Below are 18,279 nucleotides of genomic sequence, written 5' to 3'. Positions count from 1 at the left end.
TATATACATTTGCATATAAATCACATGTAACTTATATATAATTTTATAATATATCTATGTAAAAAATAAATGAGAAAAACACAAAAATGTAAATAGTGGTTAGCTTCATTTTTTTTCTTTGTGCTTGTCTATGACTTTTAGGATTTCTGTACTAATTAACTATAACATTCTATACTTAGGAAAAGATTTTTTAATATTTAATGCAGAATACTAAAAACAATAATATCAATAGCTCTATAAATATATTCCATATGCCAAGAAGGGATGGGAGATAGAAGTCAGTTGTAAGTATGGAGAGTTTGAAAGTATGAAATTGTGGCCATTCTCTATATATTATTATTCGGGATAACACTCTCCCCAACACACACACACACACACACACACACACACACACACACACAACTCAGTGAATACCTGTTGGGTTAAGAACAAACAAAAGAAATACTTAGTCCTTGAAAAATACATTCCTACCAATATTCAGTTTCACCTTTATGCTTTTTCTAAAACATTTAACTGTTCTCTCTACTGTTAGAAACACTGTATATCTTGATGCCTTTGGAACACTAAAAATCATGTAAATTATTCCTGCGTAATGTTTAAAAATTCATATTATTTACTCCTGAGAGACCATGAAAACATCTTTCCAGATTGCACCAGACTATTCTTCTGTGAATCAAGGATTTTAATTTCTAAGATGCAACAGTAATGCTTTGAGCTCAGATCAATAAAAGGAAATGAACTTCTGTGGTTTGTCTGCCTTTTACCATACCCCCGCCAATACTCATTCACAGTCCTGAGTGTATCAAAATCATCTGTAAATTAAACTAGCTCGTCTGATACAGAAACAAAGCTAAAACCTATATAGCACAAACCACACTCATGGCTTATTCTCAGCACCAAGGATCTCTTTTTCCGTGCCAAATCCCTGGCCAATGAAGATATAAACAGGCCAGTAATGAACTGAGCTTTACAGAACCCAAGGCTTTACATAGACCTTTGAAATAATTTCTGTTTTAAGCATTTTTGTCACCCCCCCCACCCCACCCCACCCCAGCAATGCAGTTTGTTACTACTATCAGCATTTTTTTAAGGCTTGGAGCTAGATGCCCACATTTTTCAATCAAATATATTTTTTCATCCTGATTCCACAAAATCATCCTTGGCATTGACTAACATCATCCTTTCTCCTTCTTAGTGTATATATTTACTCCTATTCTTTAATCATTAAGATTATGAGAATAATTCCTAAATTTGCCATACTCTATTATGAGGGGCTAGAGGTATTTTAATACTGTATATAAAAATTGCTGATATATTGATCTTTTTTAATCTATCAATTTGTGAATTGTATAACAGACCAAGTAAGTGATAGGTGGGCTAAAAAGTGAAACCAATGCTTAGGAAACCCAGATAAACATAAATACTTTAAAATATCTACTTAAGTGGTCATGTAATGTAAAAACAGAGTGTTTCCTGACTTTGGGATCATCTGTCATGTTTTTCTTTAATAGCTATCATTTATTAAAAGCCTATTCTATGCAAGGTGTTGCCCCACTCCAAAATTATAGTTGGGCAGAGCCCTGTGTAGTTCCTCTCTTGGCCTAGAGAATGACTTGTGTGATCTGTAAGCCTCCTTCTTCCCCTCTGTCCTTGGAGTGAACTGTCCACAGACCACCAAGATCTCTTTGCTCCTCCACTCCTTCCCCTTTCAATATACCTGTGACTACACAGGTAATTCTGGATGCAGTACCAGGGAGCCCACTGACCCGCAGATACAAGCCACATACTCTAACCTAGAATTAGTGACATTTTGGTCCTCTCTGCCAGTTCTTTCACTTTATTTATCAGAATCTGGATCAGAGAATGAGCAAGGCTATTTAGAGAGGAGGAAGAGTTTCCCAAAGACCCCAACATCTTGAGCATTCTGCCATGAGCCTTAACAATGTTAAATCTGACAAAATACATCTGAAGGGATTAACGCTAAGGGTGGGTGGCTTTTAGCTTCTGTGTGCTTTCTTAAGCATGGGCTCTAATGATTTCTAACTCTGACAGCTTGCAAAGCTTGTTCTGAGTCACGTGACTGGTTTTACAGTGCACAGCTTCCTTTTAACTATTTTGACAACATCAGGTAAATACCAGATGAATTGAGTACATTACCTTGAATTTTCATAGCAATCCTAAAAAGTCAGTTACTGTATTTCATCAAATCCTAAAATGTCACTGAATGTAAGACATAGCATTATTTTACATACCACCAAGTAAGAATAAAACACTGCCAACTGAACTATAACATATCGTTCACTGTAAGACATCCAGATTTCAGAAACATTAAAATTTGAAGAAAATTAAATTAGTCTTACAGTTTCTATAGGAGTTACCTCATTTTTCATTCAAGAAAACTGAGGCTCAAAAAGAGTAAATTGTCTAAGATCACATGAATAGGAAACAGCAAAGTCAAGGTTCACTCATCCATTTGGATCCAAAAGGCACACCGCCCGCCACCCACTCTAATGCATGGCCCATGGTACACTATAATTTTTTAGGTAGACGACTTATTTCAAATAAGCATTACACATGTGTTGATCATTACAGACTCAACATTGTGTTTAGACTGCAGGAGACTCAGATAATATAAAAATTAGAACTCTTCCCTCAAGGAACTTTCAATCGCCTTTCTCAATAATTAAGAAAGGTACATAAACTTTAAGAGCAATTTTTTTTAAAATTAAAAGCATATAATTAAGTGTTAAAATATGTAGCACAGACTAAAATGCTAAAGGTTTTTAGAGTAGAGTAGAATCAGCTCTGAGGTGGTTAAAGAAAGCTTCATTAAAAAAGGGGAGGAATGAGACCGAAGGAAGATGTTCCATTTTTGAGTTAGGGTTCAGTGGCTTGAGAGGGAATCTAGAATAATAACAACTGCCATTTACTGAGCTCATGCTGGACTTCTCTCAGCTCTTCAAAACGTACCACACGATCTCCTGCCTTGGAGTTTAAACACATGCTAGTCCCCCATGCTTTCCAGGCTCTGGTTACCTTCACTTTGTCCTTCACATTGACCTTCAATACCATGTCCTCTGTGAAGTCTTAAGTGATCCCCAGACTCTGCGAGGTTTCCTGGCTAAATGTTCTCACAACTTCTATTCTTCTCTTAAGTACTCCACACCCCTGAATTATTTGTAATTATTTACTGCAAAGTTTCTGACTGTTATACAGTTGACCCTTGAACAACGTGGGGGTTAGGGGCACTGACCCCTCATGCCATCAAAAATCTGTGTATAACTGTATGACTCTCTAAAAACTTAACTATAGTTGGCCCTTCACACCTGTGGATTCACAACTGTGGACTGAAAATACTGTTTTCAATTTGTGGTTGGGTGAATCCATGGATGAGAAACCCATGGATACAGAGGGCTGACTGTGTTTATTGAAAAACATGCATGTTGAACCTACGCAGTACAAATTTGTGTCATTCAAGGATCAATTGTACATCAGTTAGACCTGGCCATTCCATGATGGTGGGGACTATCCAGTTTGCTTACTATTCTACCTCCAGGACTCACCATAATAAAAGCTTAGTAAGTTGACTCATAGTTATCTTGACAGCATTCACAAGCCTTACCTCATTTAATCCTTACTACATTGTAACGTAAGTACCATTCATTATTTCATCCATTTTACCAAATGAAGAAACTGAGGTTCGAAGAGATCAATTAACCTATCCATGTCACACAACAGAAAAGTCAAATGCCAGCCAGATGTGCCTGACACCAAAGGCATGTTGTCAACCATTAGGCCATTCCATCCACCTGTTCATAAGGAAAAGCATGGAGGCAGAAATAAAATGATTTTTCATGGTACAGATTTAGCTGGCTATAATAGGTCATGATGTGCAAAGATTCAAATTAAACACTTATTAAGGACCTACAATATGCCAGGCAGGCAGCCGAGTGTCTCTGACATGGGTTATCTTAGCCGGAATCAGCCATTGGGTTTGGATTTATTATCTATTTCTACTGGAGATAACAGAAATAGGCCAAGAAAGGCTAAGTAACATGCCCACCCACACAGCTGGTGAGCAGCAAAGCCAGCATGATGAGGTGTGAGTTTGGATAACGAGATACCCACAAGGAATTTTAGAGGATTTGGGAGCACACTTTGGGAAGGTTTTTTTACTCTGGCCCTGTTTCCCAAGCTAAGTACTCACTGTTTTTGGCACTGTCAATTGGCCAAACGGCCAAATGTCAATTTCCACAACTTTTCCTGACCAAGTATGATCTTCAGTTAAGTGTTTTTGATGAAAGCCTGATAATATTTAACTGGACCACTAATGGACACAGTTATCATTAAATAGCATTTAGGAAATGCAAACCAATAGAAATGCACCGACTCTGCATTAGGCCCTATGTTAAACTGGCATCTGTACAGACTGTGTCCAAATCAAGAGGTGGCCCTTCAAGGCAAATTATGTGGCTCATTGCTAGGGCAAGCCAGAGTTAGAAGAGCCAAATTAAAGATCAGCTCCTTAGTAAAATTGAACTTGACACCTCTTTCCTCAGGAGATGGGGAATTATCTTCCCAACATGCACTTTGGAACATCAATGTCAGCCCATCTGCTATATAAATTTAGATCTCAATACAGTATGTAAAGCATCTTTCTGCTGCGGTCATTAGCAGAGAGAAAAACCTCCAAAGGTCCCATCACTAAATGAAAACCCACAGCATCTGTTCCATTTTTTAGGGAACCTGTCATTTGTTCTGCAGCTCCTGGTAAAGGTCTGATGGGTGGAGACTGGGAAGTAAGCATGGAAGCAATGAGACAAAAGGTCAAGAGAACTATATGCTGGCCCCTTTCTGCTCCTACTAGGTCTGTGACCTCCGTCAAACCGAAAAATTTCAGGGCTGCAAAGAATCTTTAAGGTCCATTAGTTAAGAGCCTTTTAACTATGTTTCAATCCTTTTAATAACATCACTGCTAAGAGTCGATTCAGTTTACTCTTTACACTCAGGTAATAGAGAAATCATTACTTCCATTACCTCTCCAATCCTCTTTAACTTCTGAGAACTTTGGAGAAGGAATCGTGACTCAAGCACTGGAAACAGGAGAGAACCTGAGATCTGAAAGGCAACTAACTCTTAACAATACTGGAGAGTAGGTCACTACCCCATCTCTATGGAAAGAGTTATCAATCATTACTCAAGGTTAAGTGGTCACGTAAGTTTCCAAAAATATAAAAAATAAAAGAAGAGTCCTTGACATAAGTGGCTTGTTTGTAGAGCAAAAGAAAGCTCTAAAAACGTTGAAACTGTGAACCGAAATATCTAAAACAGAGTCAGTAATATCGAGGGACCGAAAAATGGAGTCGGGAGGTCATTAGGAAGTCAGACTGAGGCATTTTCAAACTCAGATAAGGTTCAGACTTTTGGACTTCCCCACTTGACCTAGTACATCCTGGAACTTGTCCCACCCCTCCACCTTGTTTCCATGACAACGCCTACCTCAATTTCATCACCCAGACTTGACCAATCCTATTTGCATTAGATATCACACCATGTTAAGTAGCCAATAAGAAAAGTTTCCTTTGTTCCAGCTTGTGGTTGCTGACTTTATGAGCTCCGGATTTCTTAGTCTTACCCTGAGCACATTTCAGGCCTTTCCCTGAATCTGCATCTCCCAGATTCAAATCCTTTAAGACCCCAAGTAAACTTTTAATTCATCTTACAGCCTCAGATCTTTATTGGTCGACAAAACCATGTTTTCAGCATGCAAGGCTTGGCCATAGATGAAAAAATTATTTAAAGTATATCACCTATATATGACAAAAAAAATAACAAATTGATTATGTAGCAATGCTACTCTAACTGTGGTTGTGGATGGGTGAAGGTCCACAAATTGTTATCCCGCAGAAGGAAATAAGAGCTTCTCTCTTCTCTTCTCTTCTCTTCTCTTCTCTTCTCTTCTCTTCTCTTCTCTTCTCTTCTCTTCTCTTCTCTCTCTCTCTTTCCATATATATGTTTGTATGTTTGTATGTATATACATATATATACATATATATGTGTATATATACATCAACTTTTTCAATAAGCATACTGTTTGCTTCAGCTGACTTCGTGTTGATTGTGTGTGCGTGCATGTTTGAGTGTCAAGACATTTTCAATGAAGGAAGCAATGCATTGATTTACATTTTGGTGCAAGCCCTTTATCTTGACCCAAATGGCAATAAACGGTTCACACACTGGCTACTTTCTGGAGCACTGTTAGAGAGTAATAAGGGGACACACCATAAACTTCAGCAGCAGGCATTGATGAACCTACTCACCAGATTGCAAGCATGAATTTGCGTCAACACACAGGGGCTCTCTCTCTCTGGTTTTCAAATACCTAAGCTAGAGAAGTTAATTGCCCTGACTCAATCAGTTGCTATAGCTGCAGAGCAGAGCCACGCTGCACAGTCCCCCCGTCACTGCTGTAAAGGGAAATTGTTTAGTAAGCCAGCAAGATACCATTAAAGGGGTCTACTATGTTCCCATTTTACAAATGAAGGCTCTGACTTTAGAACTCCTGTTTGCCCAGGGTCCCTGGCTTATAAATGGTGAAGCCAGGTGTCAGTCAACTCATGTCTCTGATACTACAGCAAAAATTCTAAAACTCCCCACTCACTTCCCATTTCCTAACAAAATGGGCCCAGGAAATATTTTCACTAAGTTGTTAAAAATAAATAAGGATTCTTAAAATGGGTACCTTCTGAGAACCAGCCTCTGAAGCCACACTGCTGAGATCTGTATCCTGCCTCCTCCACTAACTAGCTCTGTGACTTTGAACAAGTTCCTTAACTTCTTTGGGACTCTTATGGATAACTACAAGGATTAAGTGAGTTAATCTACATGAAGACTTAAAAGCATGCCTGGACAAAAGGTCAGGCTAAAACAATGAATAGTAAGAACAACAAAGATGGCCTGAAATCACACTGATTTCAAAATTTACAATCAAGCTATAGTAATCAAAACAGCACAATATTGGTGAAAGAATGAACATATATCAATGGAACAGAACAGAGAACACAAACTGATCTACACAGAGTTAAGACCTTTGACAAAGGAGTAAAGGTAATTCAAGGGAGAAAGGATATTGTTTTCAATAACTGGTATTAGAACAATTGGATGTCCATATACAAAAAAAAAAAAAAAAGCAGCAGCTAAACACAGATCTTACATCTCTCACAAAAATTAACTTAAAATGAATCATAGACCTAAATGTAAAATACAAACCTGTAAAACTTTTAGAAGAGAACAAAGGAGAAAATCTAGATGACCTTGGGTTTGGAGATGAGTTTTTAGAGACAACATCAAAAGCATGATTTAAGTTGGACTTTATTAAAATTAAAAACTTCTGCTCTGCAAAAGACACTGTTAAAAGAATGACAAGCTAAGCCACAGACATTTGCAGACATTCACAAACACATATTTGACAAAAGACCTGTATCCAAATAACTCATAAAACCTAACAATAAGAAAGTTCAATTAAAAATGGACAAAAATCTTAACCTGCATGCAAATGGTTATCACTAAAACTCAGAAGCAACCAAGATGTCCTTAAACAGCTATCTTCCAAATTGGCTGTACAATTTTGCCAAGATCTGAGCAGAAATTTCATCAAAAAAGACATATAGATGGCAAATAAGTATATAAAAAAATGTTTAATACTGTTTCTCTTTAGGGAATTATAAGTAAAAGAACAATGGGATACCACTACATACCTATTAGAATGGCTAAAATCCAAGAAAAGCTGATAATACCAATTGCTAATGAAGAAACAGAACAGGCATTCTCATTCTTTGCTGGTAGGAATGCAAAATGGTACAACCAATTTAAGACCCTTTTTTAAAAATTTTATTAAATTATTGGGGTGACATTGATTAACAAAATTATATAGGTTTCAAGTGTACAATTCAATAATACGTTCATATGTATATTGCATTGTGTATTCGCCACACAAAGTTAAATGTCCTTCTATCACAGTGATGGAGGGAAATATAACTTTGGGTATAGCCAATTAGAAAGACAGTTTGGCAACTTCTTACAAAGATAAATCTAGTCTTAGCATACAATTTAGCAATCACACTCCTAGGTATTTACTCAACTGATTTGAGAACTATGTCCACACAAAATGCTACATGCAAATATTATAGCATCTTTATTCTTAATTGCAAACAAGATGTCCTTAAATAGGTGAATGAATAAACACACTGGGGTATATCCATACAATGGAATATTATTCAGTTATAAAAGAAAATGAGCTATCAAGCCATGAAAATACATGAATAAATCTTAACGCACATTGCTAAGTGAAAGAAGCCAGTCTGATAAGACACATGGATGACATTCTGGAGGAGAGACAGTTAAAAAGAGATTAGGGGATTAGGGGAGGGTTAAGTAGGTGAATAGATGAAGCACAGAGAATTTTTAGCTACTCTGTATGACACTGTAATGGTGGACAATAATACCATGCATTTGTCAAAACACACTGAAATTTATTGCACAAAGAATGAAACTTAACATACATAAACTTAAAAAAAAAATATTTTAAAAGGTCAGGAGAATCCCAGGATGAAATGCAGAATGTGACCAAGCAATCTAACCTTATTATAAATGTATGAAATAACCTCACTAAGAAGGCTGGAGAAAAAGAGGTGCTGCCTAAGTAACTTTGGAAGTGAGTAGAGTTTGTAAAACTAAAGGCAAAATGAACTGTACATAAGCACGGTACTCTCACCGATAAAGCTATCTTCCATGCGGTATGGTTTAACAATTCTGATACTGCTATACATGAGTACTGGAATCGAACAATTAAGTAAATGCATGGCAGATGGTGGGAACCAACTTTATCACTGTTGGAAAGGAGGTTACAAATAAACAAGGGGAGGAGGCTACAACAATCCATGAGGTCATGGATTAGAGTTGGTGCTGTTAGTATAAAGTCATGTTTGGCTTAACACAGACACAGGTTGTATAACTTCTATACATATAACTTTGACCCTTGAACAACACAGAGATTCGGGGTGCTACATCCTCCCTCAAGCAGTTGAAAATCCACGTATAACTTTTGACTCCCACAAAATTTACTTGTTCCTCAGTAACCACAGGGAATTGGTTTCAGGACCCCCTCCCCCTCATGCAGATACAAAAATTCATGGATGCTCAAGGCCCCTACTTAAAATAGCATAGATCAATGCACAGAGGCGCCGTCGGCATTTGTGGACTCCCACCAAGGATCAAAACAATACAGGTATTTATGAAAAAAAAATTCACGTGTAACTGGACCTGTGCAATTCAAACTTGTGTTGTTCAAGGGTCAACTGTAGATGTAGTTACAGATTAGTATACACATATATATTTCCCTGCTGAGAAAGCCTATAAACAATAAACAGCTAGAGCCCAGATCTTAGTTTCTAATACTATACTTCAATAAAGGGACTAGGACTCCTTGAAGAAATGACTGATTCTAGGACTAGGGCAAGAGCTGTGCAAGATGAGCACAGAGTATGTCATGGTGTCATAAAATAAAGAAGTGTTCAACAACAACAAAATCACAATGATGGGGCATGTAAAGAGACCCAAGAGCCAGCTGAAAGAGCTCCCAGTGGCCAAAGATGAAACAATCTGAGCAAAAAATAAAGTATTATAACCTGAAGCATGAAATAAATATCTACGAGTCTATACTGATATAAATGAATAAATGATTAAATAAATACATAAAGGGGAAGAAACAAATTCTCTGTGCAAAAGAATCCCAAAGAATTTGTGTAGATCTTCTGCCCTAGAGGAGGTGGACTGCAACACCCCACTCCTTAAGTACAGACTGCATACAGCAACTTTCTTCCAAGAGTAAAGTGTGGAAACGGGCATAGTAACGTTATAGAGGAAAAACCTGCCAAACACTACCTCAGCTAGATGATAAAGGTCAACTTCAGCCCTAATAAGTCATGTTGACCGTGTGGATCCTGGATATGATGTGATGAGAATGGCCCTTCATCTCTGCGGTCTTCCTCTCAAAAACCCACGATCCCATTCTAATCATGTGAAAACCTCGGACAAATTCCAAGAGAGGAACAGTCTACAAAATACCTGGCCAGTGCTCCTCACAACTGTCAAGGTCATCAAAAACAAGGAAAATCTGAGAAATTGTTACAGCCAAGAAGATCTTAAGGAGACATGACAACTAAGATAATGTGGTATCCCTGACAGGATCCTAGAACAGAAAAAAGTGACATTAAATCAAAACTCAGGAATTCTGAATAAAATATGAACTTTAGTTAACAATAGTGTATCAATATTGGTTCGCTAAATATAACAAATGTGCCATACTAATGTAAGATGTTAATAATAGAAGAAACTGAGTGTAGGGCATAGGGTAACTCTTTGTATTATCTTCTCAGTTTTTCTTGTAAAGCTAAAACTTTTCTAAAACATAAAGTTTATTATAACAAAAACAAAAAACAAAAAAATAACCATGCCTGGCATACAGTAATATTATATAATTATTAGCTAGTTAATAATCATATAATAATTATTGTGATGGTGATAGCAGTATTCATGGACCCAGGGGGAAAAAAGATTTGCTATGTGAGTTCTTTATATTCTTCCTGTGCAAATATAGTTTCACGGGCTCAGAAAATAAGTCGTCACTGTGCTAGTCACCAAGCAACAATCACTGCAAACCTTGTAACCCCAACAAAAATAGCGGTACCAGTAGCTCTATGAATCAGCACTGCTGACTTTCTAGGGAGAAGGCACTTCCCTATTAACAGATAAAGGACAGGTCACCTGACACTTTCTCCAAGGCAGAGGAACTGGGAGAGCTAACCAAAAAATTAAAAATATGTATGGGAATGTAAATATTTCAATAAAGAGATGCTTTATAATCGAACTCCTGACCAACGGTCAAGAGAATGACCCTACACAGTGGCTGCCAGATGACCTAGAAACCCCAGAAATCAGAATGGTAGTCTTCTTAAACGGTAGCATTCCCTGATATACTGAGTGGCTTGTATTTCCCTTGTTTGAAGTTTTAAATCCTCTCTAAATGGGAAATATCCTGTCAGGCCGACCCACACCAACCACAGACGCTCCTCAGCTCTCTCCCAGAATGACCAGGATCAACACCATGGATTGAATCCTCATCTGGTGCCTGACCTCAACATGACCGTGCTGCAGCCACCTTTAAACCAAGTGGGCAAAGGAGAAGAGCAGACTGAGCATATAGCTCTTCAAAGGTGGATACTGCTCCTGTAAGTGTAAAACAGCCCCAGAGTTACAATCACATTTCATTAATGAAACACAAATAAGCAGGGACTGTGCTTAATTTACAGCAGGGGTTTCCAGACACTAATCTACCCCACGCCTGGCTGGGCTGAAGAGTGTTGGTTCATAACAGACCTTGACAGTGGAAACTGAGACACAAAGTAGCATCTTAAATGCAGCGAGCTTCTGGAGACTTCAACTGAGAAACAAGCGAGTTTCCCGGGTACTATTGCTTAAACAGTGACGAGAGTGCCCTCTAGTGGTGGAGACAGGGCCCTGCATACAGGGTGTAAACCTCTGCCCCACACCTCACTGAGCTGGTCACCGCAGGTTCAGTTCATGCAGTAGGTTCCCGCCGTTTTATCCTTTTCATAATCTTGATGCTGTTCCAAGAGAATTGTCCATCCACACAGCACAAGTAAATTCCTGAGGGAAATGAATAGACACATTTTCAGGTGGACTGGGCCAGGTCTGGCTTCTCTTCTCTCCTGATCGGCATCTGCCTAGGTTTATAGCTCATTCTCAACATTGAAAATTGCAGCCCTGACTGCAAACCAAAGAGCTGACATCTCCACATCATCAACAAAGACCAAGCCAACTCATTAAGCCAGTAGGAAAAATCTTAAAGAACAAATAGAAAAAGTAGTTCATTTCCAAGAGGCCAACCTTTGGACAAACACCGAAAAGGAGAAGATATCCTTATTTTACGAGACCTTTCTCTCAAACCCAGCAGCCTAGAGCACCCTCAGACAGAGGAAAATGAGAAGTGAAGGAACTCAGAGTCATTAACGTGATATAGAATACAGCTTCTAAGTCATCTCATTAGAAGGCAAAATAAGTCACTCAAAGAAAGCCACATTTATTGTTTTAAACAAAATATAGTTTTTGTTTAAAAGTTAGTAACACAGGACAAGCTATAACAACAACAAAACACAGAAAAGACTGACTTGAGGAAGAAGTGGACCCCCTTCCCTGGACTTATTCCTTGTTTTATTGAAGCGAAGGAGGAATATGCCTAAGTGAAATCTCCTCCCCTAAGTGGGTTTGTTAGCTGGATGCTGCCATTCCATCTAATTTATATGCACATGCAGGTGAGGCCCTGAGCTGGGAGCAGCTCCAGTGGGTGGTCCATCTCCCCAGGGGCTGATGAGCCCGCCCATAGGTACACAAAGGCCCTGGAGAAGAAGCCGTGGCATACCTGGCTTATTGAGGTTATTCTGGCAGCAGAAACAGGAGGGCAGGGAAGGAGAGCATTATCAGTGTCCTTCAAGTACAGGCAACTTCATATGACATGCATAAAAAATAGCCACAGGAGAAAATATTCACAATAGTATTCAAAGTAATGTAAATTAAGGCAATGATTTTATATCATTTTCCGCCTATCAGATTGGCAAAATGAAAAAGAATAATACAGCGATTACTAAAGAAGATCTAAGGGAACGGACACCAGAAATCATTAAGAAGGGGAGTATAAAAATGGTTTCTCCCCATTTCTGGAGACCAGATGCATACAACACCTTGAAAGATGTGCCTATCTTAAGACCCAGCAGTTCCCTTCTGGAAATCCTAAAAAGATTTAGACAAGCTTTTCCAGTATGAAGATCTCTTTCTCAAAAGTTTATGAATGACCACAGAATAGGACCTTACACTTTTGGCTTCAGATAAATAAGGAAATGAAGAGATAATTCAACAGCCAAAATGCACCTAAGTATTAGGGAAAGTGTTGATGGAACCTCTCCATGTTTCTAGTGGACGTGGTCTTTGGGCAGGATTAGAAACCTCTGTCCAAAGCTCAGAATAATTTGTCATGTTTCTAGCTAGTTTCATGAGTTCAGAGTCACACACAGGCATTTTATTTCCAATTTAAATGGTTTCAGTCCACTGTCATCTTTTGTTTCTGCTACAGGCCATGGTCAACATCCTGAGCATGTGTCCCCCTTGACACAGGCTGGTCGAAGCCTCAGGCTCAGCCTTGAGAATCACATAGATGCTTCACTTGCAACATTATCAAAGGCTTGTGGGCATTTCAGAATCTAAAAAAGAGCCCATCCTCACCTACCACAGTACTTTATACATAATCCTGACCCTTTCATCCAGAGGACCTCTACAAACATGAGATGTGCACAAGTCACACATCTCATCCCACCTAGGGGGACATGCTTAGAAGCTGCTTTTCTGTGATAAATATTTCCTCCATGTCTTAAATAATCTAGACAGTAATGAGCTATTGTTAAGGGGATGGCTGTCAGGCTTTTCTAGTAAGGATCAGCCATGACCTTGGAAAAGCAAAAAGCTAGAAGCCCAAGTAAACACTTAAGACGTGACAATGACAAAAAGACATGAATAATAAATACCTTCAAAAATATAATCTTCCTGGGAGATTTTATTTACATACTCAGCCATTTTTGCTCTTCTCTGGCTCCCAAAGAGGATTTAATAATCTCTTTGACAATTTTTCACTCAGGGAAAGAATAACGAATCCACAGTGGGAAGGGAAATATTGTTCCATTAGTCAGGTGCAGTATGGCTCATAAATCACTACAAATTTAAATTTCTGCCTTGAGTAGCCAAGTGGAGAGAGCACCAGAGCCAGAGTCAGGAAACCTGGATTCTTGTAACCTTGCATCTTAGCAACCTTGGGGCTCACGTGCCATCTAAGCTTTGGATTCATTCCCTGTAGAGAAAAATGTCTAGGATCCTTTGGAAGGTAGGTATGGGATACTCGCTGTAGCAGAGCTGCCTGGGTCCACCGCATTCCTTTGGCATTTATTATTTCAGCGCCCACAGGCCTGATCTCCAGCTGCCAGCCCCTGCATCACTCTGCCTGAAGCTTTCTGGCCAGCAGATCCTTCACCTCTCAGGGAAGATAACTTGAAGGTGCCTGTGCTACACTATAACCCAGACTTTCCCAGTGGGATTGAGTTACGGGGATCACTAGCTTGATAACACACCCTTTGCTGACTTCCTTCCTCCCCATCTCATTCCTTACTTCCTCCCCAGTGCTTCTGGGAGCATCTGTCACAGAAACTAGGTGCCTTGGAATCCTGGTCCCTAGGAACCCAAACTAGGACAGGAGTTATATGCCTTTCTATCAGGAACTAAGTCTTTTTAAATGGCCTGCCCTTATGTGGTTAATCCTTCCTTGTGATGTAGGAAAGAAGACATTTTCTCCAGGGTAGACCCAAGTGTAAACTTTTGAGAGCCTGACTTTCATATCTCCCCTCTAATATCTCAAGGCAGTTCTGACGGCTCCTTCTGATTCCTGGTAGTCTCCGCCACGGAATCACCAACAAAGGCAGAAGGCAATGATCTAAATGTATCTCCCCTTTTTGCATCAGAACTTAGGGCCACTCTCCACTTCCTCGGTGCCCAGCTCCCTTTGTGTTACGGCTTAGAAAGGGGTGCAAACGCCAGGAATGTAGGCCTGAAGCAGGCTGAGTGCAAGTTGTGGCTGAAGATTTGAGGCCCAACCACTCCTTCTCAGAGTCCAAGTGGTTGAAAAGTCATGGTTATAGCCTGGTGTATAAAGTGCAAAAAGGCCCAGTTCCACTGAGACCCTGACTTGTCAGAAACAGGCTCACCTACAGCCAAGATCTGCTGGAATAGGTACCTCCCAGCATGCTGCACATATAGGCAACTGTTAGACCACCTCTGGAGAACTCTCAATGCCCCGTCTGAGGTGCTGTAATTGTCACCATCCAGATAAAACAGGTAGAAGCCAAGCGGTGAGCGCACACCGATCCGATGCATCTGGCAGTGTTTCGCAGTGCCTAGACTTTGCACAAGCCACGGTCACAGGGAATCTGCTGGATCTCGTTCAAGCAGCACTGCTTTCTTTCCACGGCAGGTTGCAAGAAATTAGCACTATCCACAGAAAACCTCAGATCTCAAAGGGAAAGATGTAATGAAGGGAGAATATGCCAAAACTTCAAGGACTTTTCCAGGACAAGAGATGCGAACGATCAAAAGGAAAAAAGCAGTTAGGAGAGAACAGAGTCTGCCTAGACAGAGAAATGGCAAAACCTCCCCACTCTGAATTTCACATCGCCAGAAGAAGAGTTAACTTGATTCATCCCCGTTGGCTTTGCTTGACACCTTTCAAGAAGAAACTAAGCAGAAACGCAAGAGAACGGGTCAAAGGGGAAAGTTGAGGTCGACTTGAAAGAATTGTGCCTTTCACCCCAAAGCCTTCAACATAAAATCCAGGCCACCAGGGTGGTGACTGGTGAGGATGCCCTTATAGGAAACAGAAAGAGGCTCTTAAATGGGAACTGAAAATGGGATCTTCAGTGCTAGACGATCTCAGGGATAAGCTAGCCCAGTCTCAGTCTCCTCTTCCTGCGGAGGAGGAAGCAGAATCCAGAAATATGCAGGCTTTACCTGTGTCACCCTGAGGAGGCCCCCATTCTTCTGAGCAGAGCTCTTCCTCGCGCCACGGCTGGAGAGTACACACTCAGGCCATCCTCATGCTTCAGGGAATCTCACCATATCTCCCAGGAAATGTCACCCAACCTACCGAGGGACTCCTAAAGGACCCCCTTGGCTTACAGACTAGCGGGAAATGCCAGACTCCCAAGGAACTACATCCTCCTTGCCACTGCACTATCGGCGTAACCTTCATGCATGAGCCTTTTCTTTTCTTTTTTTTATTGTTTACTGGGGTAACATCAATTAATACAATTATATAATTTTCAGGTGTACATTATAATTTGACATCTGTATATTCTATTGTGTGTTCACCACCCAAAGTCCAGTTTCCTTCAGCTACCGTATGTTTGATCCTCTTTACCCATGAGCCTTTTCTTTTAAATGTCTGAATATGACAGACTGAGGACAGCCACGATCTGTTCCTCGCTTAACTTAGTCGAATGGCTTGTGAAGGCAAAATCCTGCATGCTTGTCCTTGAAACAAAAGTGGTTTGATCAGTCTGTGTCAGGCACACAAGGATAAAAAGATGCGGGCCCTGGGACCACACACACCAGAAAAGCAGAGAGCACCATCTGCAATATTGTCCCTTTAGAAAGTGATCGCCAGGTGTCACACACTGCACTCCAAGTTTTACGTGAACTTTCTGATCTGATTCTTGCCACAACACTATGAGTCAGGCATTGTTATCCCCATTTCACACATGAAGAAACTGAAAAGGAAATTGACTTTGGTTACACAACTAGTAAGTGGGAGAATCTGGGGATGACAGTTTGCCTGGTTCTAAGCCTTTGCTATCCTACCCCCAAATAAACACACATTTTTATTCATTTGGTTAATCCCCACTTTAGAATAGAACAATTTTAAGGTGGTGATGTATGAATAAACAGAAAAGCAGTATTAATTAGAAAGGGCCTGGGGGATTACAGAGAGTTTTGAGAGTGAGGACAAGTTATGCCTTGGCTGCCACTGAGCCTCCTGGGGACAGGAGACATGCTGCAGAAGAGAAAGAATGACACACTTTCCTGTGGCGCAGTGGAAAGCCAGCGTCGGCAGCCCTAAAACACACATGGGGCCTGGTATTGCCCAAGAAAATGTACTTTGCGAAAAAAGGGCATTGCCGTTTCCCAGCATTTGTTTATATATTTGGGGAGTGTCTGAATTCTCTCTGAGGGAAGGGAGAGCAAGCAAATAATAAAGAGAAAGAAATAAAGGTATTGGGGGAAGGGGCGGATTTTAAATAGACGTGCCCTAAATTGGGAAACTTGTTTGCCCAAAAGGGAAAAAAAGAATGAGACCTGAAAATGAAACTCAAAAAGAGAGTAAACTCCTCAAGCCCCTCACAACCCTCTCATCTCTGAATTCTTAGATCATTCTCTCCCGCCGTGATGCACAGTTGAAATTTTTTGCAAACCAAGCTTTGTTCCATACCAAAGAAATGCCTTTTGGAAAAAACCGAAACAAACAAACAAACAAACTTTGGGGAAATAAAAATTCCCATCAATAGCCTCTTGAGGACATCAAGCATTCATCTCAAGGGCTCAAGTGAGGACACAGATGCATGTAAAGCACTACTGCAGTCCCTTTGTGCAGCCTGAGAATGATGGAGCTTACTTTCCTGGAAGCACAATGATGGGTTTGTTTCCTTTATTTATAAATTTACTGAGCATATTCCACAGTGATGTGAGAGGCAAACGTGGATACCCCATGATCCTTTTTCAACTTAAAAGCAGCTTCACTACCAGGCAGAAAGCACTTACTGATAAGACAGGTATAAACAACAACATTCCAAAGAGAAGGACTCTGACAATCAGGGAAGGGTTGTGATTAGAAAAGACTTTCGAAGAAATGGTACTTAGAGAGTTAGACTCGGAAGCATGCAGAGAAACGGTGACAGATCAAAGGGCTAAAAAAGAGTGAACAAACCCAAGGAAGGAGCAGAGAGAGAATCAACACTGAGCACAAGCAGGAGATGAAGTTGAGACAGCTCAGTCATTCATTCAACCATATTTGAAACAGTGAGTACCCACTACTTGCTAGACACTGTCGCAGGCGCTTGGGGTACAGCATGAACAAAACAAACATGCCAGTCACATGGAGCTTGCGTGCTGGTTGAGGGAAGACAGACAATAAACAAATCAATAAGTAAATGGTATGATATATTAAGAGGTATACGGAATATAAAGAAAAACCAAGCACAGAGGAGGATATTGAATGCTAAGAAAGGGGTAAGTGTGATTGCAAGTCAGTTGGTCCAAGAACAAAGGTGATCTTGAATATCAGGTTAAGGCATTTGAACTTGGGTTTATTGGGAACTTGTCTGAGAAAATGCTTGTAAAAGGCTTGTCAGTAAAAGTCAGTGATCAGTAGAAGTCAGCAATTGGTGGTAGTGGTAAATTTGAGATGATTTTGAGGAAATTAAATTTGTAGCATTACATAGGACCATGAGACACAGCACGGGATAGAGAGAGGCACACATGAGAGATAGCAGAGAGGACAGAGTGCATTTAACTCATCACTGGTCTTGCTAGATACTTCTTAAGAAGGTTCTA

General features: G+C 40.0%; 1 protein-coding gene across 4 annotated transcripts in view; it reads right to left on the bottom strand.

Annotated features, from left to right (window-relative positions):
- Nucleotides 1-18,279, bottom strand: part of ST6GALNAC3 (ST6 N-acetylgalactosaminide alpha-2,6-sialyltransferase 3) — a 486,754-nt gene that overhangs the window by 401,811 nt on the left and 66,664 nt on the right. The window contains exon 1 of one of the 4 annotated variants that reach the window (XM_025052098.1): nucleotides 11,437-11,628. The exons of 1 other annotated variant lie outside the window; for it this stretch is intronic. In XM_025052098.1, the coding sequence (XP_024907866.1) occupies nucleotides 11,437-11,469 (33 nt within the window). In that variant the 5' untranslated portion in view covers nucleotides 11,470-11,628. Of the gene's footprint in view, nucleotides 1-11,436; nucleotides 11,629-18,279 lie in introns of those variants that run through there. 2 more of the 4 variants (XM_025052097.1, XM_025052096.1) reach the window with 2 other exon arrangements.

This window comes from Pteropus alecto, unplaced genomic scaffold, assembly GCF_000325575.1.
Source record: "Pteropus alecto unplaced genomic scaffold, ASM32557v1 scaffold25, whole genome shotgun sequence".
In the NCBI taxonomy this organism is placed as follows: domain Eukaryota; kingdom Metazoa; phylum Chordata; class Mammalia; order Chiroptera; family Pteropodidae; genus Pteropus; species Pteropus alecto.
The sequence above is the reverse complement of the archived record's forward strand: the minus strand, read 5'-3'. Positions and strand labels throughout refer to the sequence as shown.